The 18,974-nt window shown below is 46.4% G+C and overlaps 1 protein-coding gene across 1 annotated transcript in view; it reads left to right on the top strand.

Annotated features, from left to right (window-relative positions):
• The window catches only part of shank3a (SH3 and multiple ankyrin repeat domains 3a), a 1,463,579-nt gene that overhangs the window by 876,422 nt on the left and 568,183 nt on the right, over positions 1-18,974 (top strand). The window contains exon 13 of the mRNA XM_070897277.1: positions 2,065-2,178. Within this exon, the coding sequence (XP_070753378.1) occupies positions 2,065-2,178 (114 nt within the window). The remainder of the gene's footprint in view (positions 1-2,064; positions 2,179-18,974) is intronic.

The following is an 18,974-nucleotide window of genomic DNA, read 5'->3' as shown; positions in this document are numbered from 1 at the left end:
ATTTTATGGGGCCGATATTGCCCCCTTTTTTAAGAGCAGTTACCGCAAGAGGCGGACTCCCTGACGATAGGGACATTGTACTAGTGATTTTTTGAGGCGAAGAAGGTGACCAGCCCGCTCCTGTGCACACGCCGATAATGACGTCATGATAGCGCACACGGCCTGGTCTCCGCCCCGGAAGCAACATTGCCCTCAAATAGATGATTGACCTCTTGCCAATGCCCCGACAACTTCCCTGCTAGTGGCTGGGTGGTGCGTCCGCCCTTAAAAGGGAGGGCGCACCGCTGCAGCCGCCATTTTATTTTAATTGTCGGCTGTTTCTGCAGTCGGCCTGACAATGGCCAACAGGCAGCCTGACACCCCCTCTTGGGTGCCGGGTCGCTGGCCCAGCCGAAGCCCTCCCTGCTGGCCCAGTGAGCGCCAAGTAGACCTCGTAGCGTCCCTCCCCTTTAAGTGAAGGGGAGACACGCTGCGTGTCACCGCCCACCTTCCGCCCCGCTCCCGACTCACTTCCGCCCCTCTGCCACCCTCAACAACGCCCCTATGATTTTTTTTTCCAGGAAAAGAGGGCAATTTCCCTCTATTTGCCCGCCTCATGGATCCCAGAGGTAATTATCCATCTAGTTCCTATTATCCGCCGCAAATGGGACAATTTCGGCCCCTATATATTTCATTGAGACGTTGCCCTTTCTGTGCAATTTTCTTCAGAGTCATTTTTTTGTTGGATCAAAGACAGTGACAGGTCAAGGATGAAGTGACTTGTTTGTTTCACGAGCATTCCAGTAATGTAGTGGTTATGTTATTCAACTAGAGAACGCAAGTTCAAATCCCACCATGGCAATTTGACAATGAGAATTCAGATTAAAAAATCGGGAAATAAAAAATCTGTTATCAATAAAGGTGACCCACAACCTTCTGAATCATCGGCGAGAGTGCTACCTACTGAGCAATGTTCCCCTAAGATGCGCAGCCACACACCAATCATGAAGTCCCATACAGGCCGCTCATCAGTGCTGCCACTGGAAGAGTACATGCATAGCGGCCGTGCAGGAAATTTAACAGCCCGCACTGGAAAACAAAAATGAAAGGGAATATTGCTACTGAGCCACGGCTGACTCTTGACAAAAGGACATGACTGGCATGTATCAAACCATATGCAGTGGTTTAAGAAGGTGGCCGACCATCACCTGGACTGGGTAACCTGCCATCGACGCACACATCCGGAGAATTATCATTAATAATAATAATAATTAATAATAGTCTTCTTGTTTTACCCAATTTACTTTCTCTTTGAAATTCTCTGCCCCAGAGGGCTGTGGATGCTGAGTCTGAATATATTCAAGGCTGAGATAGATAGAATTTTGGAGTCTAGGGGAATCGAGGGTTATGGAGATCGTGAAAGTGAAGTTGAGGTCGCTGATCAGCCATGATCTTACTGAATAGCAGAGCAGTCTCAATGGACCATATGGCCTACTCTTGCTCCTATTTCTTAATGTTATTATGCTCATCTTCTTCTTCTGATGGGACAGACTCTGGCTGGGCTACATCTCCCTGGGACGGGGTGACCCCTGGTATCTCAATGGAGTGGCCATTCTTGAGATGTGAGGCCTGACTTTGAGGGTCAAGAGAATGTTGTTAATGGAGAGCATGTCAGCCAACCCTGAGGCTGTCCTCAAAAGACGTACAGCATCCAGCAGGCGTCCCTGCATAGGGGCAGAAACTGCTGCGTTTCCCCTGACTGTCACCCCAAGACTGACTCATCTGTGCGTGTGTGTGACGACTTGCGACAGTACCGTGCCTGTGTAATAAAAACAGAAAATGCTGCAAATACTCAGCAGGTCAGGCAGCAACTGTGGGGAGAGAAACAGAGTTAACATTTCAAATCGATGACCTTTCATTAGAACTGGGTTGCAAACGCTTCAACTTTGAAAGAGTGTGTGTGTGTATAGCTATCAGTGACTCAGGTCAGTGGGCTGAATATTGACTGTGAATTGACCCTACTTTAGACTTTATCCAGTTCGAGGTACCCCTAATGCTAATGTACCACCTCTCTCTCTCTTACAGTGCTGAGCATCGGCGAGGGAGGATTCTGGGAAGGGACAGTAAAAGGCCGGACTGGCTGGTTTGCTGCAGAATGCGTGGAGGAGGTACAAATGAGACCGTACAACACGCGGCAAGGTAAGGATGACTGCTCCAATTCATGGCGATTGATGTAAGCGGGCAAGTGCTAAGCTATTGCGTGCCATGATGGGCTAATGGTTTTATAAATGAGGGTTTGTTGTGGTTGTGTTGCCCACAAACCCCTGCCTTCCCCCTCAATAAGGAGTCTCTTGGCACTGTCCATCAGGGGCTGTGATTTGCAGATCTTCCCACCTCCTGACAAAGTGTAGGGTGGTCCTTTTAGAGACAAGAGCTCCCACGGCCACTGTGTAGGTTTCTGCTGAACCTAACCCATAGGACCACTGGTTAATGGAGGTTCAGGTAGCAGGATGGGAACTGCTTCCTTTATCTCCGGCAGTGTCAGGACATTGAAGGACACGACTGAAAGGGGAAAAAAATTAGCGTGCTAGTCAATTATATTTAAGGAATTTTTGACCGTTTGCACAAGTGCACACACTGCTGTTAGTGAATTGACCATTGGTGCAGATTCACCATCAAACCTCTGCCAGTTGAACCTCCAATAATTGCGCAGCCCTTCACCACCCACTGCTCCTCACCCCCAGTACATCATCCTGAAAGTCTATTGCATCATCTTACTCCCTGCACGGTCTGACCAAGTTCTGTCTCTGCGATCTTCTACAGATCCTTGTTTTATTTTACCGCGTGTCCACACCAACCCCGCCCCGAGAGTTCCATTGGTAGTGCTGCCTTCAGTCAACGAGCCCCTTGTGGTCCTAAGCCCCTCTGTCCTCGCTACCCCTCTCCCCTCCTTTCAGAGTCCGTCTGCACCGCCCCACCCCCCGCTACCAACTTTTCGTCCGTACTTTCAGTCACCTCCCCCAACAGCTTTCCCAGGTTCTGTTGACCCCTTGAAATCACCCTCTCCCAGCTGGTTCACTAGGTGAAAGGCATTATTGATGGTTAGTCACTGCTGTTTAGCGTCACTTTTTTTTGCTGTCTCTCCTCCGCTCTTTGTTTCCCAGTCTCTACTCCATCCCAACCAGGTCCGCTCTTGCGTTGCTCTCGGTGAGTTTGGGCCTCCTCTCCTCCAATCTTTATTTTCCGGTCTCCACTCCGTTCCCAACCAGGTCCACTCTTGCCGCTGACTCATAAGGATGTGGCATAAAATGATTTTGAGACAATTTCAACTAAGTGAAGTAACAGAGAGGGTGATGAAGATAGTGCAGTGGATGTTGTCTCTGGATTTTCAAAATGCATTTGATAAAGTATCACATAACAGATTTATTTGGAAAATAGAAGCACATGGGATTAAAGGGATGGTGATATCTTGGATATGTAATTGGCTAAAGGATGGGAGGAAGAGAGCGGTGAAATGGGCATACACGTGGTGGATGCAATTTAATGCGGAAAAGTGTGAAGTGATGCACTTTAGGAGAAACAGCATACTGAGGCGGGGTGGGGGTTGGGGGGGTGCAAAAGCATAGGGACCTTGGGGTACGTTATGCTCATAATAAAGTAATGCAACTGAGTACTGTAGACAGTGAGTAATTGTGACCTTAGCTCTTTTATTTAAACTCCAGAGTGTGCATACAGCATGGGAGGCCTGCTTATATACAGTGCTCCCAAGGGATGCTGGGATCCCAAGGGTTACATACATAACAGGGTACATATTCACAAATCTTTGAAGGAGGCACGGCAGATTGATAAGGTGGTTATGAAAGCATATGGGATAGTTGATTTGTAATTAGGGGCATTGAATACAAAAACAAGGAAGTCACGCTGATCTTTTATAAATCACTGGTTAGGCCTCAGCTGGAGTATTGTGTACAATTCTAGCCATCACACTTTAGGGAGGATGTCAAGAGGAGGTTTACCAGGACGAAACTTGGGATGAGGGACTTCTGTTATGTGGAGAAATTGAAGAAGCTGGGATTGTTCTCCTTGGAGCAGCGATGGTTAAGGGAAGCCCTTAATCGAGGTATTCATAATTATGAGGGGTTTTGATAGGGCAAGTAGAGAGAAACTGTTTCCTCTGACAAGTGGGTCAGTAACCAGAGTTCATAGATTTAAACTAATTGTCAAAAGAACTAGAGGGCAATTGAGAATTTTTTTTCACACAGAGGGCTGTTAAGATCTGGAACATTCTACCTGAAAGGAAGTTTTAAATGGAAATTGGACATATACTTGAAGAGGACTAATTTGCAGGTTAATGGGGGAAAAGCTGGGATTGTGGGACTAAATTGGACAACTCGTTCAAAGAGCCGGCCACCACAGGCACGATGGGCCAACTGACTGCCTTCTCTGCTGTAAGATTCTATGAAGTGCACAAAGATGGGCCTATTGCAAAATACCGGCTATTAATGTGCCACTGTTTGGGGAATTGAAACCTTCTCATGCAGTTTGCACAAGGCTCAGAAACCCTTAAATAATTTAATTATCACATAACACAGCTTTTTAATCCATTATTACTCAAACAGGCATTGCTTAAATTGTCACTTTGAAGTTCCAGTCACTTCCTCAGAGAGATCTTCTGCTCTGTGTGGGTTGGAGGCTTGCATATTACATAGCTTTGTATTTCAAATTCAAACTCCGCACTTCAATCTGCAGCCATTCAAGTCATTTGGAGAGATTTATAAAAAGCCTGTGGCCGAAGGAAACCCCAGTGCAGTGACATTAGCAGACTAATATACATTTCAAAATGTGAATTACAGAATTGTATGCATGCACTGGGATTCATGGAGTTTCCTGTGGTCTGCTAGTGCTTCACCTTCTTCCTCTGAACTGAGTCTTTAATCAGTTGACTAAAGATGTAATTATTCTTCATCTTTCCTTTGCTTTTCTTCTCACTTCGTTATTTCTGAATGTCCTATCTGCTGCTCCTCCCTCTATGTGTGCTCCTCTCTCTGTCTAGCCGCACATTTCCTCCCTCTGTCTATCTGTGTGCTCCTCCTTCTGTCTAGCCGCACATCTCCTCTCTCTGTCTGTGTGCTTCTCTCTGTCTGTGTATCATTTCCCTTCATCTGTCTGTGCGCTGCTTTTTCTGTCTGTATATCTCCACTCTCTGTGTGCCTGTGTGTCTCCTTCTCCCTCTCTCTGTCTGTGTATCTCCTCCCTTCATCTGTTTGTTCCTTCTCCCTTCATCTGTTTTACCTTTAATCTGTCTGTCTGTCACCCTGGTCCATCTATTTCCAGCTCTCTCAGTCTAACTTCACCCTCTCTCTGTATCACTGTACATCTGTCCTCACAGTCTAGCTGTATGTTTCCTCCTTCAATCTGCCTGTGCCTACTCTCTTAATCTGTCTGTATCTCCTTCTTCAGCCTTCTCTACACCTCCTTCCTCCCTCCATCTGTCTCCACCTCCTCCCTCTGTCTGTCTACACTTTATCCTTTGATCTATATGCACATCATTCTACAGTCTGTCTGCACCTCCTCTGTCCATATATCTACACCTCTTCCTTCAATCTGTCTACACCTGCTCCTTCCATCTGTCACTACTCCTCCCCCCATCTGTCACTGCTCCATCCTCCATCTGTCTCTTTCTCCTTCCATCTACATCTCCTCCCACAGTCTGTCTATATCTCCCCTTGCAGTTTGTCTGCACCTCCTCCCTTATTCTGTCTGTCTGTCTCTGCACCCCTGGTCAGCATCGCTGTTGTACCACTATGAGGCCCTGATGCTCCTGTTTATACCTTGCATTGTGAAACCTATTGTAGATCTATCACTGCCAACCATTGATCAGTATGCTCCACCAGCAAGCCAGCAGGAAGATTGCTTCAGTCAGTATTGGACCCAGTGGACACATTGAGGATAGACCAGGAGTAGACGTGCAGGAGGACTGAGGGAGGTTGTGCAAACCATACTGGACCTAGCCAAACCACTCAATTCTGGGCTTTCAGAGTTCAGACAGTGGTCCACTTCCGACTGGATCTGACAGGAGACAGCTAGGCAACCTGCTCAGTACAGTTTTGATGGTAACCATGTCCTTTGTTCAAGAGGGTGGGCAGACAGTGTATTCCGCAATATTCCCACCTGGACTGCCATATACCATGGACGTGCCCAAGTGGCAACTTCATCCAGGTACCTCCATTGGCATTGGAAGCTCATGTGGTCATTGGCAATTATTGATGCCCATCTTGTGATGTAGACATTCTGTGCAGAGCAGTGATGAATAGTTAATCTGTTTAGCAATTTTTTTTAAATCTTCCCCCTCAAAAGTCCCTGCTTGCTTTCAAAGGTCTCCTTTAAGTGTGTTCTCGCTGGCCGCATTTCTGTCTCTCTTCTCTTAACTTAACTTCGATTCCTCCTGTTGGTTGTAAACCTGTTTTTCTTCCCAGTGTGCTCTGAAAGATATTTTTTTCTCATTCATTCTCGAGACGTGGGCATCACTGGCAAGACCGGCATTTGTTGCCCAACCCTAATTACCCTGAGAAGGTGGTGGTGGGTCTTCTCCCTGAATCACCACAAGCAGTTTTCATACAACTGACTGGCTTGCGAGGCCACTTGAGAAGGCAATTAAGAATCAAGCATATTAGTGTGGGACTGGAATCACATGTAGGCCAGACCGTTAAGTTCAGGTTTCCTTCCCGAAAGGACATAAGTGAGCCTGTTGAATTTTTGCAACAACCTGACAGATTCATGATCACTTTTACTGATTCCAGCTTTTTATTTCCCTATTTCTGAAACTGTCGAGGCGGGATTTGAACTCCTGTTTAGGATTGTTGGCTAGAATACTTTTTCTGAGAGGTCTGATGAGGCATCCTACACGTGCAGTTCTTTTTTTAAAATCAGAATCTGATCTGGTTCCCATTTTACTGTGTTCACCCCATTAAAACTCGACTCAAAGACCAGTGACCGCACCATAACTCCATGTGCACAGTTGCTGAAATTGCATTGAATACTTCACTATTTCTGCAGTGAACCGCCCCTGTACAGACAAGCTCACCTCTGCAGGCCGACTAAAGTGCTGGAACTGGTGGCCATTGTTTAGTTTCTCTGAGCCCAAGTTTGCCCCTCCGGTTAAAACGGCGCACGTACCCGAGGTGCGGCGACTTTGTGCACGAAAAACGGTGCCGAAAACTTAACTCGGTATTCTCCCCGCTCCTTGGAACGTTGTAGGCCTTGGCGTGCGCAGCACAAGCAGTGAGGGACGGAGCCAAGTCCCGGCGCTGAAAGCATTGCCGGGACCTCTGCACATGCGTGCTAGAGTGTGCGTGCATGTACAGTAGTTCTTCACCCCCAGAATTTCTGCATGTGCTCTGCAGGCTGTGTGGGAGGGGCCCGAAGCACGCCGTCCCTAGTCCTGGCTGAATGGGCTCCTCATCGGCGGCCAGAGTGTGCAGAGTTAGCTATAGACTCTGTGCAACAGTACCCAGCTGCTAGTGTTTTTCTGCAGTAAAGCTTTGTTGAAGGTAGGACTTCTTTTGTTTGTTTGTTTGTTTATTTATTGATTGATTGATTATGTAGTCCTAAATTCTTGTTTGATTTACATTCAAGTTTACTCTTCATCTGCTGTCAAAAGGAATTCTGTAAAATAGTTTGGCTGAAATTCTTATTTACAGGACTTGCTATAATGTATTTGCTAGTTTACCAATCCATTTTTAATCTAGTTGTTTAGTGCTTTGTAAATCTTGGTGCTAGGTGCAAGTCCTCTCAGCTTCCTTGTATTTTTTATTTGTTATTGAATGCTTATTTTTGTGCTTTTAGTGCTTGGTGCTTTAAATGTACTGCTTTGTTTAGTGTTTGGTGCTTTAAATGTACTTTTGCTTCTTTAATGTTGTTGTGAAGGTGTTTAGTGCTTTCACTAAGGTCCTCTCACTTCCCTTCCCCCCACTATCTCTGGCTACCTGCGCTGATTTCTTAACTCACTGCAAGGTTTTTCTGTGCGGCCACAAGTGGCCACATACGCTGGTCTAAGTTAGTTTGGAGTAACTTTTAGCTGTCTAAACTTGCTTAAATGGCCAAAACAGGCGTAAGTGGCTGGTAACGCCCCCTTTAAAAAAAAACTAAACTTAAAAAAAAAACCTAACTAACTCACTTACACTGGAGCAAATTAAATGAGCAGAATTGCGATTTTTCAGATACTCCAAAAAAATCTAGTTGCTCCAAAAAAAACGGAGCAACTCCTGGGCAAACTTGGGCCCAGATCTATCTCTGTCACTGTTGGTGGCTGTTCATGTAGGAACATAGGAACATTCAGCCCCTCGAGCCTGCTCTGCCATTCAATGAGATCATGGCTGATCTGCAATCTAACTCCATATACCTGCGTTTGGCCCATATCCCTTAATACCTTTGGTTAACAGAAAACTATCAATCTCAGATTTAAAATGAACAATTTAGCATCAATTGCTGTTTGCGGAACAGTGTTCCAAACTTCTACCACCCATTGTGTGTAGAAGTGCTTCCTAATTTCACTCCTGAAAGGTCTAATTTTTAGACTATGCCCCGAGTTCTAGAATCCCCAACCAGTGGCAATAGTTTCTCTCTATCTATCCTATCTGTTCCCTTTAATATCTTGAAAACTTCGATCAGATCACCCCATAACTTTCTAAATTCTAGGGAATACAACCCTAATTTATGTAATAACTTAACCCTTGAAGTCCAGGTATTATTCTGGTAATCTGCACACCCTCCAAAGCCAGTATATCCTTCCAAAGATGTGGTGCCCAGAACTGCTTCCAGTACTCCAGGTGTGGTCTAACCAGGATTTTGTACAGCTGCAGCATAACCTCTACCCCCTTGTATACTAGTCCTCAAGATATAACGGCTAGCATCCCATTAGCCTTTTTGATTAGTTTCTATACCTGTTTATGATATTTTAATGATCTATGGACCCCCAAGACTCTCTGGACCTCCACTGTTTTTAGCCATTCACCATTTAGAAAGTAATCTGTTGTATCCTTTTTAGGTCTCACTGTCTGCTGCTGTTGGTGCCTGTTCATGTAGTCTCTCTATCTACTGCTGTTACTACAGTCTCTCTATCTCTGGTGCTGTTGGTGTAGTCTCTATCTCTGGTGCTGTTGGTGTAGTCTCTATCTCTGCTGCTGTTGGTGTAGTCTCTCTATTTCTGGTGCTGTTGGTGCCTGTTCATGTAGTCTCTCTGGGCTAGAAATTTCATATCGCCCCAGTTGGCTAACTTTTGAAAAGTTGTACGTTTAGCAGCAGTCTCTGCACTGAAAGAATGCTAAATCAGGCATGAGTGACGTTAAGCTCCAAGCGGTAATGAAAATGAGATGTTGTGCAATCAGAATTGGTGAAGGCTCCTTCCAGCCATTAAAGGGAGGTCACTGGAGTCTGCACACCAGCCCCCATAGATTCGGGGAGTGCAGAACACTGATATGCTGTGGGATGAAATGCAAAGGTCTTTGATGAACGCAACACTCCGGGGACTAAGCAGCATTTAACTGGTTGCAGATACATCATGCGTTCTCTGGCATGCATAAATGACCTTTGGAACAGCGGTACTGGGGTGCATCCCTTTCAGTAGTGTCCCTCCAGCTGCCAGCCGGCTTATTCACGCTTCTGGTCACTGTCGGCGTAAGGCGGAGGGCACTACTGAAGTTTGCAGATTGGGCACCCAGCGAGTATTGCATGCTCACTGATGTCACAATATGCATGGCGAAAAGTGCCGAGGCTGTAACTGTTATCGCGGGTGCTACGGGGCCGGCGAATGGGGCATGGAATTTGCCCTACCATTGTACTATTGCCTGAGTGCCCAGTTAGCGCTCCGCCGTCCCCGTCCCCCCACCCCGGCACTAATGGGGGTCGCTAAGCAGCTGAATTTCTGTCCCTCTATCTCTGACGCTGTTGATGTCTGTTCATTTACTCTTTGCCGTGAAATTCGGCACCTTAGAGCCGGCAGTTAAGGCCAATTTGGAGAAAAGAATGGCAACCGCCTCACTTCCACCCATGTCCAGCACGGCCTGCACTGGTTGCCACTTTATTGAGGGTGATTGCATGATTGCATGAGGCGGGATGTGCGTGTGCCGGTAACATGCAAAGTAGGCAAATCATGATGCCAGTCAGCGTGTAACGCTGGCCAGAATTTTCCTTACTTTGGCGGGTCATGTGCGGCTGGTGTCCATGGCGGGTCCTGACCCCACTGCTGACTCCATCCCGCTGTACAAAATGAACTTATCTTAATGGGGCCTATTACGCCCGCCCAGCATGTTACCCGGCCTAATTAGATGGAACATAAGAACATAAGAAATAGGAGCAGGAGTAGGCCATTTGGCCCCTCGAGCCTGATACGCCATTCAATAAGATCATGGCTGATCTGATGTTGGCCTCAACTCCACTTCCCTGCCCGCTCCCCATAACCCTTGACTCCCTTATCATTCAAAAATCTGTCAATCTCCAACTTAAATATATTCAATGACCCAGCCTCCACAACTCTAGTAGAGAATTCCAAAGATTCATGACCCTCTGAGAGAAGAAATTCCTCCTCACTTCCATTTTAAATGGGCGACCCCTTATTCTGAAACTATGCCCCCTAGTTCTAAATTCCCCCACGAGGGGAAACATCCTCTCAGCATCTACCCTGTCAAGCCCCCTCAGAATCTTATACGTTTCTATAAGATCACCTCTCATTCTTCTAAACTCTAATGAGTATAGGCCCAATCTGCTCAACTTTTATTCATAAGACAATCCCTTCATCTCAGGAATCAACCTCGTGAATCTTCCCTGAACTGCCTCCAATGCAAGTATACCCCTCCTTAAATAAGGAGACCAAAACTGTACACAGGTATGGTCTCAACAACGCCCTGAACAGTTGTCGCAGGACTTCCTACTTTTATGCTCCATCCCCCTTGCAATAAAGGCCAACATTCCATTTGTCTTCCTAATTCCTTACTGCACCTGCATGCTAATTTTTTGTGTTGCATGTACAAGGACCCCCAGATCCCTCTGTAGCTCAAGATTTTGTAATCTCTCCCCATTTAAATAATAATTTACTTTTTTATTTTTCCTCCTAAAGTGGATAACCTCACATTTTCCCACATTATATTGTATCTGCCAAATTTTTGCCCACTCACTTAGCCTACCTATATCACTTTGCAGATTCTTTGCGTCCTCCTCACAACTTGCTTTTCCACCTATCTTTGTATCATCAGCAAATTTGGCTACATTACACTCTGATCCTTTATCCAAGTCATTAATATAGATTGTAAATAGTTGAGGTACCAGCACTGATCCCTGTGGCACCCCACTAGTTACAGTTTGTCAACCTGAAAATGACCCCATTTATCCCGACTCTCTGTTTTCTGTTAGTTAGCCAATCCTTTGTCCATGCTAATATATTAGCCCGTGAACTCTTACCTTGTGCAGCAACCTTTTATGTGGCACCTTATTGAATATCTTCTGGAAATCCAAATACACGACATCTACTGGTTTCCCTTTATCCACCCTACTCGTTACATCCTCAAAGAACTTCAGCAAATTTGTCAAACATGATTTCCCTTTCATAAAACCATGCTGACTCTGCTTGACTGCATTATGATTTTCTAAATGCCCTGCTACTACTTCCTTAATAATGGACTCCAGCATTTTCCCAATGACAGATGTTAGGCCAACTGGTCTATCTATCTATCCAGAATAAGGGGTCGCCCATTTAAAACGGAAATGACAAAGAATTTCTTCTCTGAGGGTCACGAATCTTTGGAATTATCTACACCAGAGAGCTGTGGAGGCTCGGTCATTGATTATATTTAAGGTAGAGATAGACAGATTTTTGAATGTTAACAGAGTCAAGTGTTATGGGGGAGAGGGCAGCGAAGTGGAGTTGAGGCCAAGATCAGATCAGCCATGATCTTATTGAATGACAGAGCAGGCTCAAGGGACAAGATGGCCTACTCCTGCTCCTATTTCTTATGTTCTTATGTTTAGTCACAAATCTATACGAGGAGAAACTCGGTCGTGTCTCATTTGGGGCGCTAACCCAGGCGGAGCGGTAATTTTAGTGCCTTGAAAAAGTTTGCGCCCTCCACCCAGACATTCGTCAAGGAGGACGCTAACAAAAATGCCGGCACTAAATTTAACTGAGTCAATGCAGAACTCCAATTCAGATACCAGGAAAAGCTGAGTTTTAATGGCTCGGCTTAGTAATGCACCCACTAAAGTTTTCAAAATCACTTTTTCTCAAGCTGACCTCTTATTTCTGTCTGCCGCTGTAAACTCAGAGGCTCACCAACATGCTGTGTGTAAACATTGCACTGACTCTGACCTCCGACGGAAGCGCTTCCTCATCCCTTTAAATAGCCACCAGTTAACGATTCTGCAAGCCTGTACCGACTGTTTTTCCAGACGTTGTACTTGGCAGCAGCTAAATGAGGCAGCCGTACCTAATTTTCTGACCGGGGCGCAAGCGTGGACATTGCACCAGGAATACGTCATGATTGGCGTGATCATCAGCAACCAGGCGCTACTGGTTTGCACCCCTGGCGTGCCTCTAAAAGGTCGGGGCACTAAATGCTGCGCTCCCAGTTAGTAACCTCTTATGCTCCCATTAACACCCCCTCTGGCCGCTAACTGAGGCGGTAGACAACCGAAAATCCAACCCATAGGCTTTTGTAATCAGTAACTGTGAAAAATAAAAGATGTATGTATAGATAAGCAGATTTTAAATGTAATTGTAAAGGGATGGATTTTCTGCAAGTTCAGCGGAAGAGCTGCAGAATCCCTGACAAATGGCATAAGTGGTGCTTACATGCTTACGATTTGTTTCTGGGATTTCTGCAGCTCTTCCGTTGAATTTAACAATGAACAAGTGAGAGAACCTCTGCAGAAATTCACCCTAAAGTCTCAGACTGAAAAATTTAATTAATCGTATGCAGGGACTGAAAGCAAATTGAATCAGTGGAATGAGTGATGAGAATGAAATTGTTACGGTTGATGACTTGCTTTAATGTGTAATTGAACAATCACAGTATACTGTGAGAAAAATCTGACCAGAAACAACACAAAAATGTACTTAAATTATATTTGTAATTTTTTATAGTGCAGATCAAATCAGTACAATTACAGTTGAGTTGGATGGCAACAGCCGAGAATGGCCAATGAAAAATTAACTAGTAGCTTTTCAAGTAGAACAGAATGTCCATAAATCTATTAGTTGATACATAATATATATGAACATGTTTTTATTTTGATTTGTTTTCCATGCTGTCAAGTATTCAGCTGGATCAATGGCCATGGAGCTCATGCCTCAGGTTGATAAACGTGGTTCTTGAGCTGTGTGAATCTCGTGGTCATACAGGGAAATTTAAAAAGTAGGGGGGGGGAAAAGGCTCTTAAATGCCTGTAAAGTACCACTTAATGATTTCACTTGTGTCCCCCACCACTGCTGGTCAGATCGGCCTGTGGGAAAGACGCGTGGGAATGAGTTGACAGCGGGTTCTTGACCCGCTGTCAAAAAAAACAACTTTCTCACCCGACCCGCCACCAATCGGGCCTGCTACCACCACGGAAAATTCATGATTTGATACACAACCTGCCATTTTGGGCGTTGCGTTACAATCAACTCCCTCTCCTAAATACGCACAGCTGAACATGTGTTCAGCTGCAAAAGGGACAGCCCCCCCACAAGCGTTATTTAAAGGGATGTATCTAATTTGCCGGGATGTTGATTATTTCTCTTGTACTGGAACTTGCAGAGTTTACATGAATACTGGCTTGCTGAAAGACATTTCTAGCATTGTTAAAGTGTCCAGGGAGTGCTGCTGGATGTTGAGAAAGAATTGGCAACTACAGGAAGGCCTCTGAGTACACTTTCTCCCAGTCATGGGGGCTCTAGTTGCAGTACCCCTTGTGCTGCAGCATGGCAGGGAGCTGGAGCAGAGACAGCAAAGATGAGGTGCTTGCAGAGGGAGGAGAAGGGGCAGGAGGGCTCTCAGCAGGTTGCCTTATCCACTTAGGGTCTTCAGGGAGCACTTCTCCTACCTGCACCTAATCCTAAAAGGAGGTGGTCACAGAACTCTGCCACCTCTTGGAACCAGACCCACAGCCTCAGAGCAGGGTGATGATGGCTCTGCCGGTGTCCCTCAAGATGACCGTGGCACTGAAAATTTTCGCCAGCGGATCCTTCCAAGCTTGAACAGACAACATAGCAAACATCTCATAGTTTGCCGTCCATCACTGTATCTAGGAGGCAACAGTAGCTTTGTACTCTAGGAGAAGGGACTTCATTGTCCTCTCTCTAATCAGAGAGAAGCAGGTGGAGAGCTCATGTGGCTTTGCCATGATATTGGGCTTTCCCCATGGTGCAGGATGCACCGAATATCAATGCTGAGATGTACCGTAACCACAAAGGGCACCAAACCACGCTCAGCGACGAGGGCTATCCACTCTACACCTGGCTGATGACTCTCCTCCACAATCCCACTACTCGTAGTCAGCAATCATATAATGACAGCCATGCTGCCACGCCTCCTCTGCCTTGATCGCTCGGGAGGAGCTTTCCTGTACTCACCGGAGCAGTTTCCCAATTCGTGGTGGCCTGCTGCATCCTCTACAACTGACATCATGAGGGTGCCGCCTTTGTCACCATGGGTTTTGCGATCATCTCAGGAGGTGGAGGAAGGGAGGAGGCAGCCTGCAATTTCCCAATCCCGGCGGGCTGTCCATGAGCACATCATCAGACTCTAGTTCCCATGAATGAAACCACAGATCCCCATTGCTGAACACTTCCCCACATTACCATCCCTCTGTCACGGCACATCCTCTTGACCACAATGCTGAAATGAAAGCCACTACAAAACAAAGATTCCAAACATCGTTTATAAATGATTAATTTCAATATTAGATTACAAAGTCAACTAATCACTTTTGTGCTTACCCCTAGTATCTGTCTTTCGTGTACAGTTGCCTATTCTAGTGCTCCTACAAAGTGCTACCCCAATGGCTGCAGCATGGCTGGTGGAAGGCTGCTGACTTTCCATGGGGGATAATGCAGATGGCCTTGCAGGACAACCTCGAGCAGCTCTGGTCCTAGAAGGCCCAGCTGCAGATTGCACCACCTCTGCATGGGCGGCAGCAGTCTGATCAGGGTGGCTGACAGAAAACTGCAATGGCACTGACGGAGTAGCAGTGTGGAAGTATGAATGCTGTCATCCAGAGAAAGGACAGCAGGTTCGAGCTCCACGAAGCCACTGCCATTCCCCTGGGGCAGCGCCTCAGCATTCCTAGCCATCTGTTGGAGGACAGATTGCTGGACTGCTGTGACACCCTGCAAGTCTTTTTCCACACTCGTAAACCCAGTCATGATGGCATCAGTTTGAGCTTGTGTGGCAGCAAGCTGAGCCTGTGTGACAGAAGTCTGAATTTCCACTGCAGCATTCAGACATTGGGCTGCTTCCGCTTGTGCTGCAATAGAAGCTGCGACATCGCCCATCACACCCAGCATCATGGTTGGGTCCACAAGTGCTCTATTGGAATTGCCCATCACTTCCATCCTGGAAATCATGTACTCCAAGCTCTTTGCAAAGCCCCGTGCAATGTTTGAGCTGGACTCCATGCTCCTTGACAGTGACCAGAGGCTCTCTGACAGCCCTGCCATTTGCCAAGCATTTCTGTGTGCATGTCCATCACCCTTCTTCTGAAGGCTACCCCATCAAAGTCCTTATCTGAGTTCTCGGCAGCAGAACTCGTGTGCGGCCTCGCCCTCCAGGGAGCTGGCACCTGCACTACCCTTTCTCTCTGCTCTATCTGCAACCCATTCATGCCCGGTGGCTCACCACATGCAGATCCTGCCTCCGTACTACCCTCTAAAGTTTGCACTATGCCATTTTCTGAGCTGGTGCCTGGGAGTGACCGATCGAGTGACAGTGTCTTTTCTTCTCTATCACTCTCCTCCGCTACTACTTCGTGCAAAGGGTACCACTCACCTCATGCACAGTTGGTGTGCGACCACGCCCGAGGCTAGTTGCAATTCTTGGATATCTGAAAGGAGCAAGCCACAAGGGTCAAATTGTGGTTAAGGGGGTTGCGAAGCAAGATGTGCATGCTTACACTATCAGCAGCTTGTAAGTAAGAAGAGTTTGTGGGATGAGGAGAAAGTGAGAAGAAGGATTAGGAATGAAAATACCATCATCATCAATGCTTTCAGCCTCGCTAATTGCCACCACCTCAGTGACAGCTCCTCCAATTATAGCCAGAACCATCTCCTCCAGCTGGATCAGGCTCTGCAGCCGTGCCTGCCCCACTGCCTGTTAGCTCCTGCTTGCACAGGTTATGTGCCAACTTGGCATGCAAGAGATAGGGAAGTGTGTCAGTGAGTGTGGTGCAATGTGTTTGGGAGATGTGCCTGTCATGGATAAATAGCTGGCAGTGTGGCAAGCTGTAAGATGTAGGTGTGAGGCTTGCAGTAATGGTAAGTGTGTGGGGTTGAGGTGACGCTGTGATTGTGAGGTATGAGTCGTGATTGCTAGAGATTGTTGGTAGGTGAGTGATGGGGATGTGATGCATTGAGCAGTGTGTGAGGCTTGTGATGCAGTTGGTGGGGTATGGCAGTTGAAGATGCAGTTACTGACCTTGACTACTCGTGTGAGGTCATTAAAATTCTTGGTGAAAAGACTGATGGCACTGACAGCTTCAGCAATCTGCTCCCACTGCCTTTATGCAGTCTGTCTGAAAAGCCTCCTGGCCTCCAGGAGGTAGAAGACCTGTCTCCTTCTATCGGCCCCCTGCTCCAAGGCCTCCAGTGGTGCTTTCGAGAAGTGAGGTGCCCTTTCTCTGTTCTGTTGCGACATTGCTAACTTCCCCTTTGCTTAGCTCCACTCAGAATGAGTACTTGTTTCACAAAGTGATTTCCCTTTAAGAAGTGCAGACAGTGTTTCACACTGTCAGCGACCTTTAAATACAGATCAGGTTTCCCATGTTATTGGGTCCCCTGCTGAGCATTGAGCAAACCAGCAGCACGTTCAGCACTGGGCTCAGTGCTTTAATCATGTTAGTGAACAGGCAGCGCGAATTTCGCATGCTGCCTGCATTATAGAACCAGAGAAGTTCACGGCACAGAAGGAGGCCATTCGGCCCATCGTGTCCTCACCGGCTGAAAAAGAGCCATCCAGCCTAATCCCACTTTCCAGCTCTTGATCCATAGCCTTGTAAGTTACGGCACTTCAAATGCATATCCAAATACCTTTTAACTGCAATGAGGGTTTCTGCCTCTACCACCCTTTCAAGTAGCGAGTTCCAGACCCCCATCATGCTCTGGGTGAAATAATTTCTCCTCAAGTCCCCTCTAATCCTTCTACCAATTACTTTAAATCTATGCCCCCTGGTTATTGATCTCTTTATCTCTAACGGATGCAGGCGGATTGCGCATCGCAATCCCTTTGCCCATTTTCGGGCCTTACTGAATTTAGCCCCCTCTGTCTCTGTTAGTCCTTTGTCCCCAGGTGCACGGAACTAAAGCGGCTTGTGACGTGGTGCTTCCTGGCCTGTTGGTTTGTACACCACCTCATTTAATTCCCAGTGCTGTCTGAGGTGAGAACTGTAGAATAAATTGCATTATTGTTAACGACAGAACAATAAATTGTGGTAGTCTGAGCAGGTGCAGAAGCGCCAATGCTGAATCATCCTTTATCCATGGTGAGTTATTACCTGAGGACTGCTGCAGGGACTCCCTGCAAAGTTTGTAAATATGACATACCGGAAATAGCCCTGCGGGGGCGAATAACATAAAATGCTGCTGAGCCAAGACTGGGAATCCTGGCCTTTCTACATCAGATAGAAACAGAACACCAGTAAAAAGACACAGGGCAACAGAAAGAGAGTGTTCAGCAGGAACAACGTATTAGTGCTCGGAACAGAATACAAATGCAGCTTAAATAGGACATTCATGCAAATGAAGCAGGGTGTTCATGCAATAGAAACAAGGCATTAGTGAAACAATGACATGGCATCAGTGCAGCAGAAACAGGGCATTTGTGCAATAGAAATGGCATTATAGAATCATTGGGCCCGATATTGGTGACCTTGCTGCTGACTGCCGCCGAGTTTTGTCTCCGGTTTCCTCTCTCTCCAGTTTCCACTTGGGCTGGAGTGGGTGGGAGGGGAGTACCGTCGGGAACCACCCGCTGACATCCTCTGGTGGCCAAGTAGCACAAGTGGCCTCCCACCTGCCGAGCTGCCAGATTGGTGCCAGCGGGAGTCGGCGCTAACAGGGGGAAGGACCGCTGCGTGGAGGCAGGCCTAACCCTGACGGTAGGTGTGAAGAACAGAACAAAAAGGTGAGTGAACATATTTAAAATTATATTTTCACAGCAACTTACCTAGATGGGGTCCCATGAAGGTGTTCCGTTGTTTTTTTTTGTAATGCTTTTTATTTTCATCTCTTCCACCCTCCCACTCTTCACAAATCTCAAAATTGTACTTCTTTTAGTCAAGTCCAGGTCATTTATATATAACAAGAAAAGCAATGGTCCTAATATTGACCCCTGGGGGACACCACTGCAAACGTCCCTCTAGTCAGAAAAGCATGTGTTCACCATTACTCTCTGCCTCCTATCCCTTAGCCAATTGCGTACCCAAATTACCACTGTCACTTTAATCCCTTTAATGTGCTTCTATTTTCCGAATAAGTCTGTTATGTGGTACTTTATCAAATGCCTTTTGAATGTCCACCATAGAGTTCTCCAGGGCAGTCGACAGACTCCCCACAAATGCATAAACAAGTTGCCGAACCCTTTTTCCATCTATAGAAATTTTGTGAGCCTGAGTTGATTAAAATATGACTTCCATAGATAGGTTCCGGAGCTTTGGTTGTGTCACTTTGATGGGCTTTAAATAAGAGCTTTCTCCACAAAAGCTGAATGCAATGCTGTGACACTGATTGGTTAATGAATGGCAGGTAAATTGTT

This window comes from Pristiophorus japonicus, chromosome 13 (assembly GCF_044704955.1).
Source record: "Pristiophorus japonicus isolate sPriJap1 chromosome 13, sPriJap1.hap1, whole genome shotgun sequence".
NCBI lineage: Eukaryota > Metazoa > Chordata > Chondrichthyes > Pristiophoridae > Pristiophorus > Pristiophorus japonicus.
This window is presented reverse-complemented; position numbering and strand designations above follow the sequence as displayed.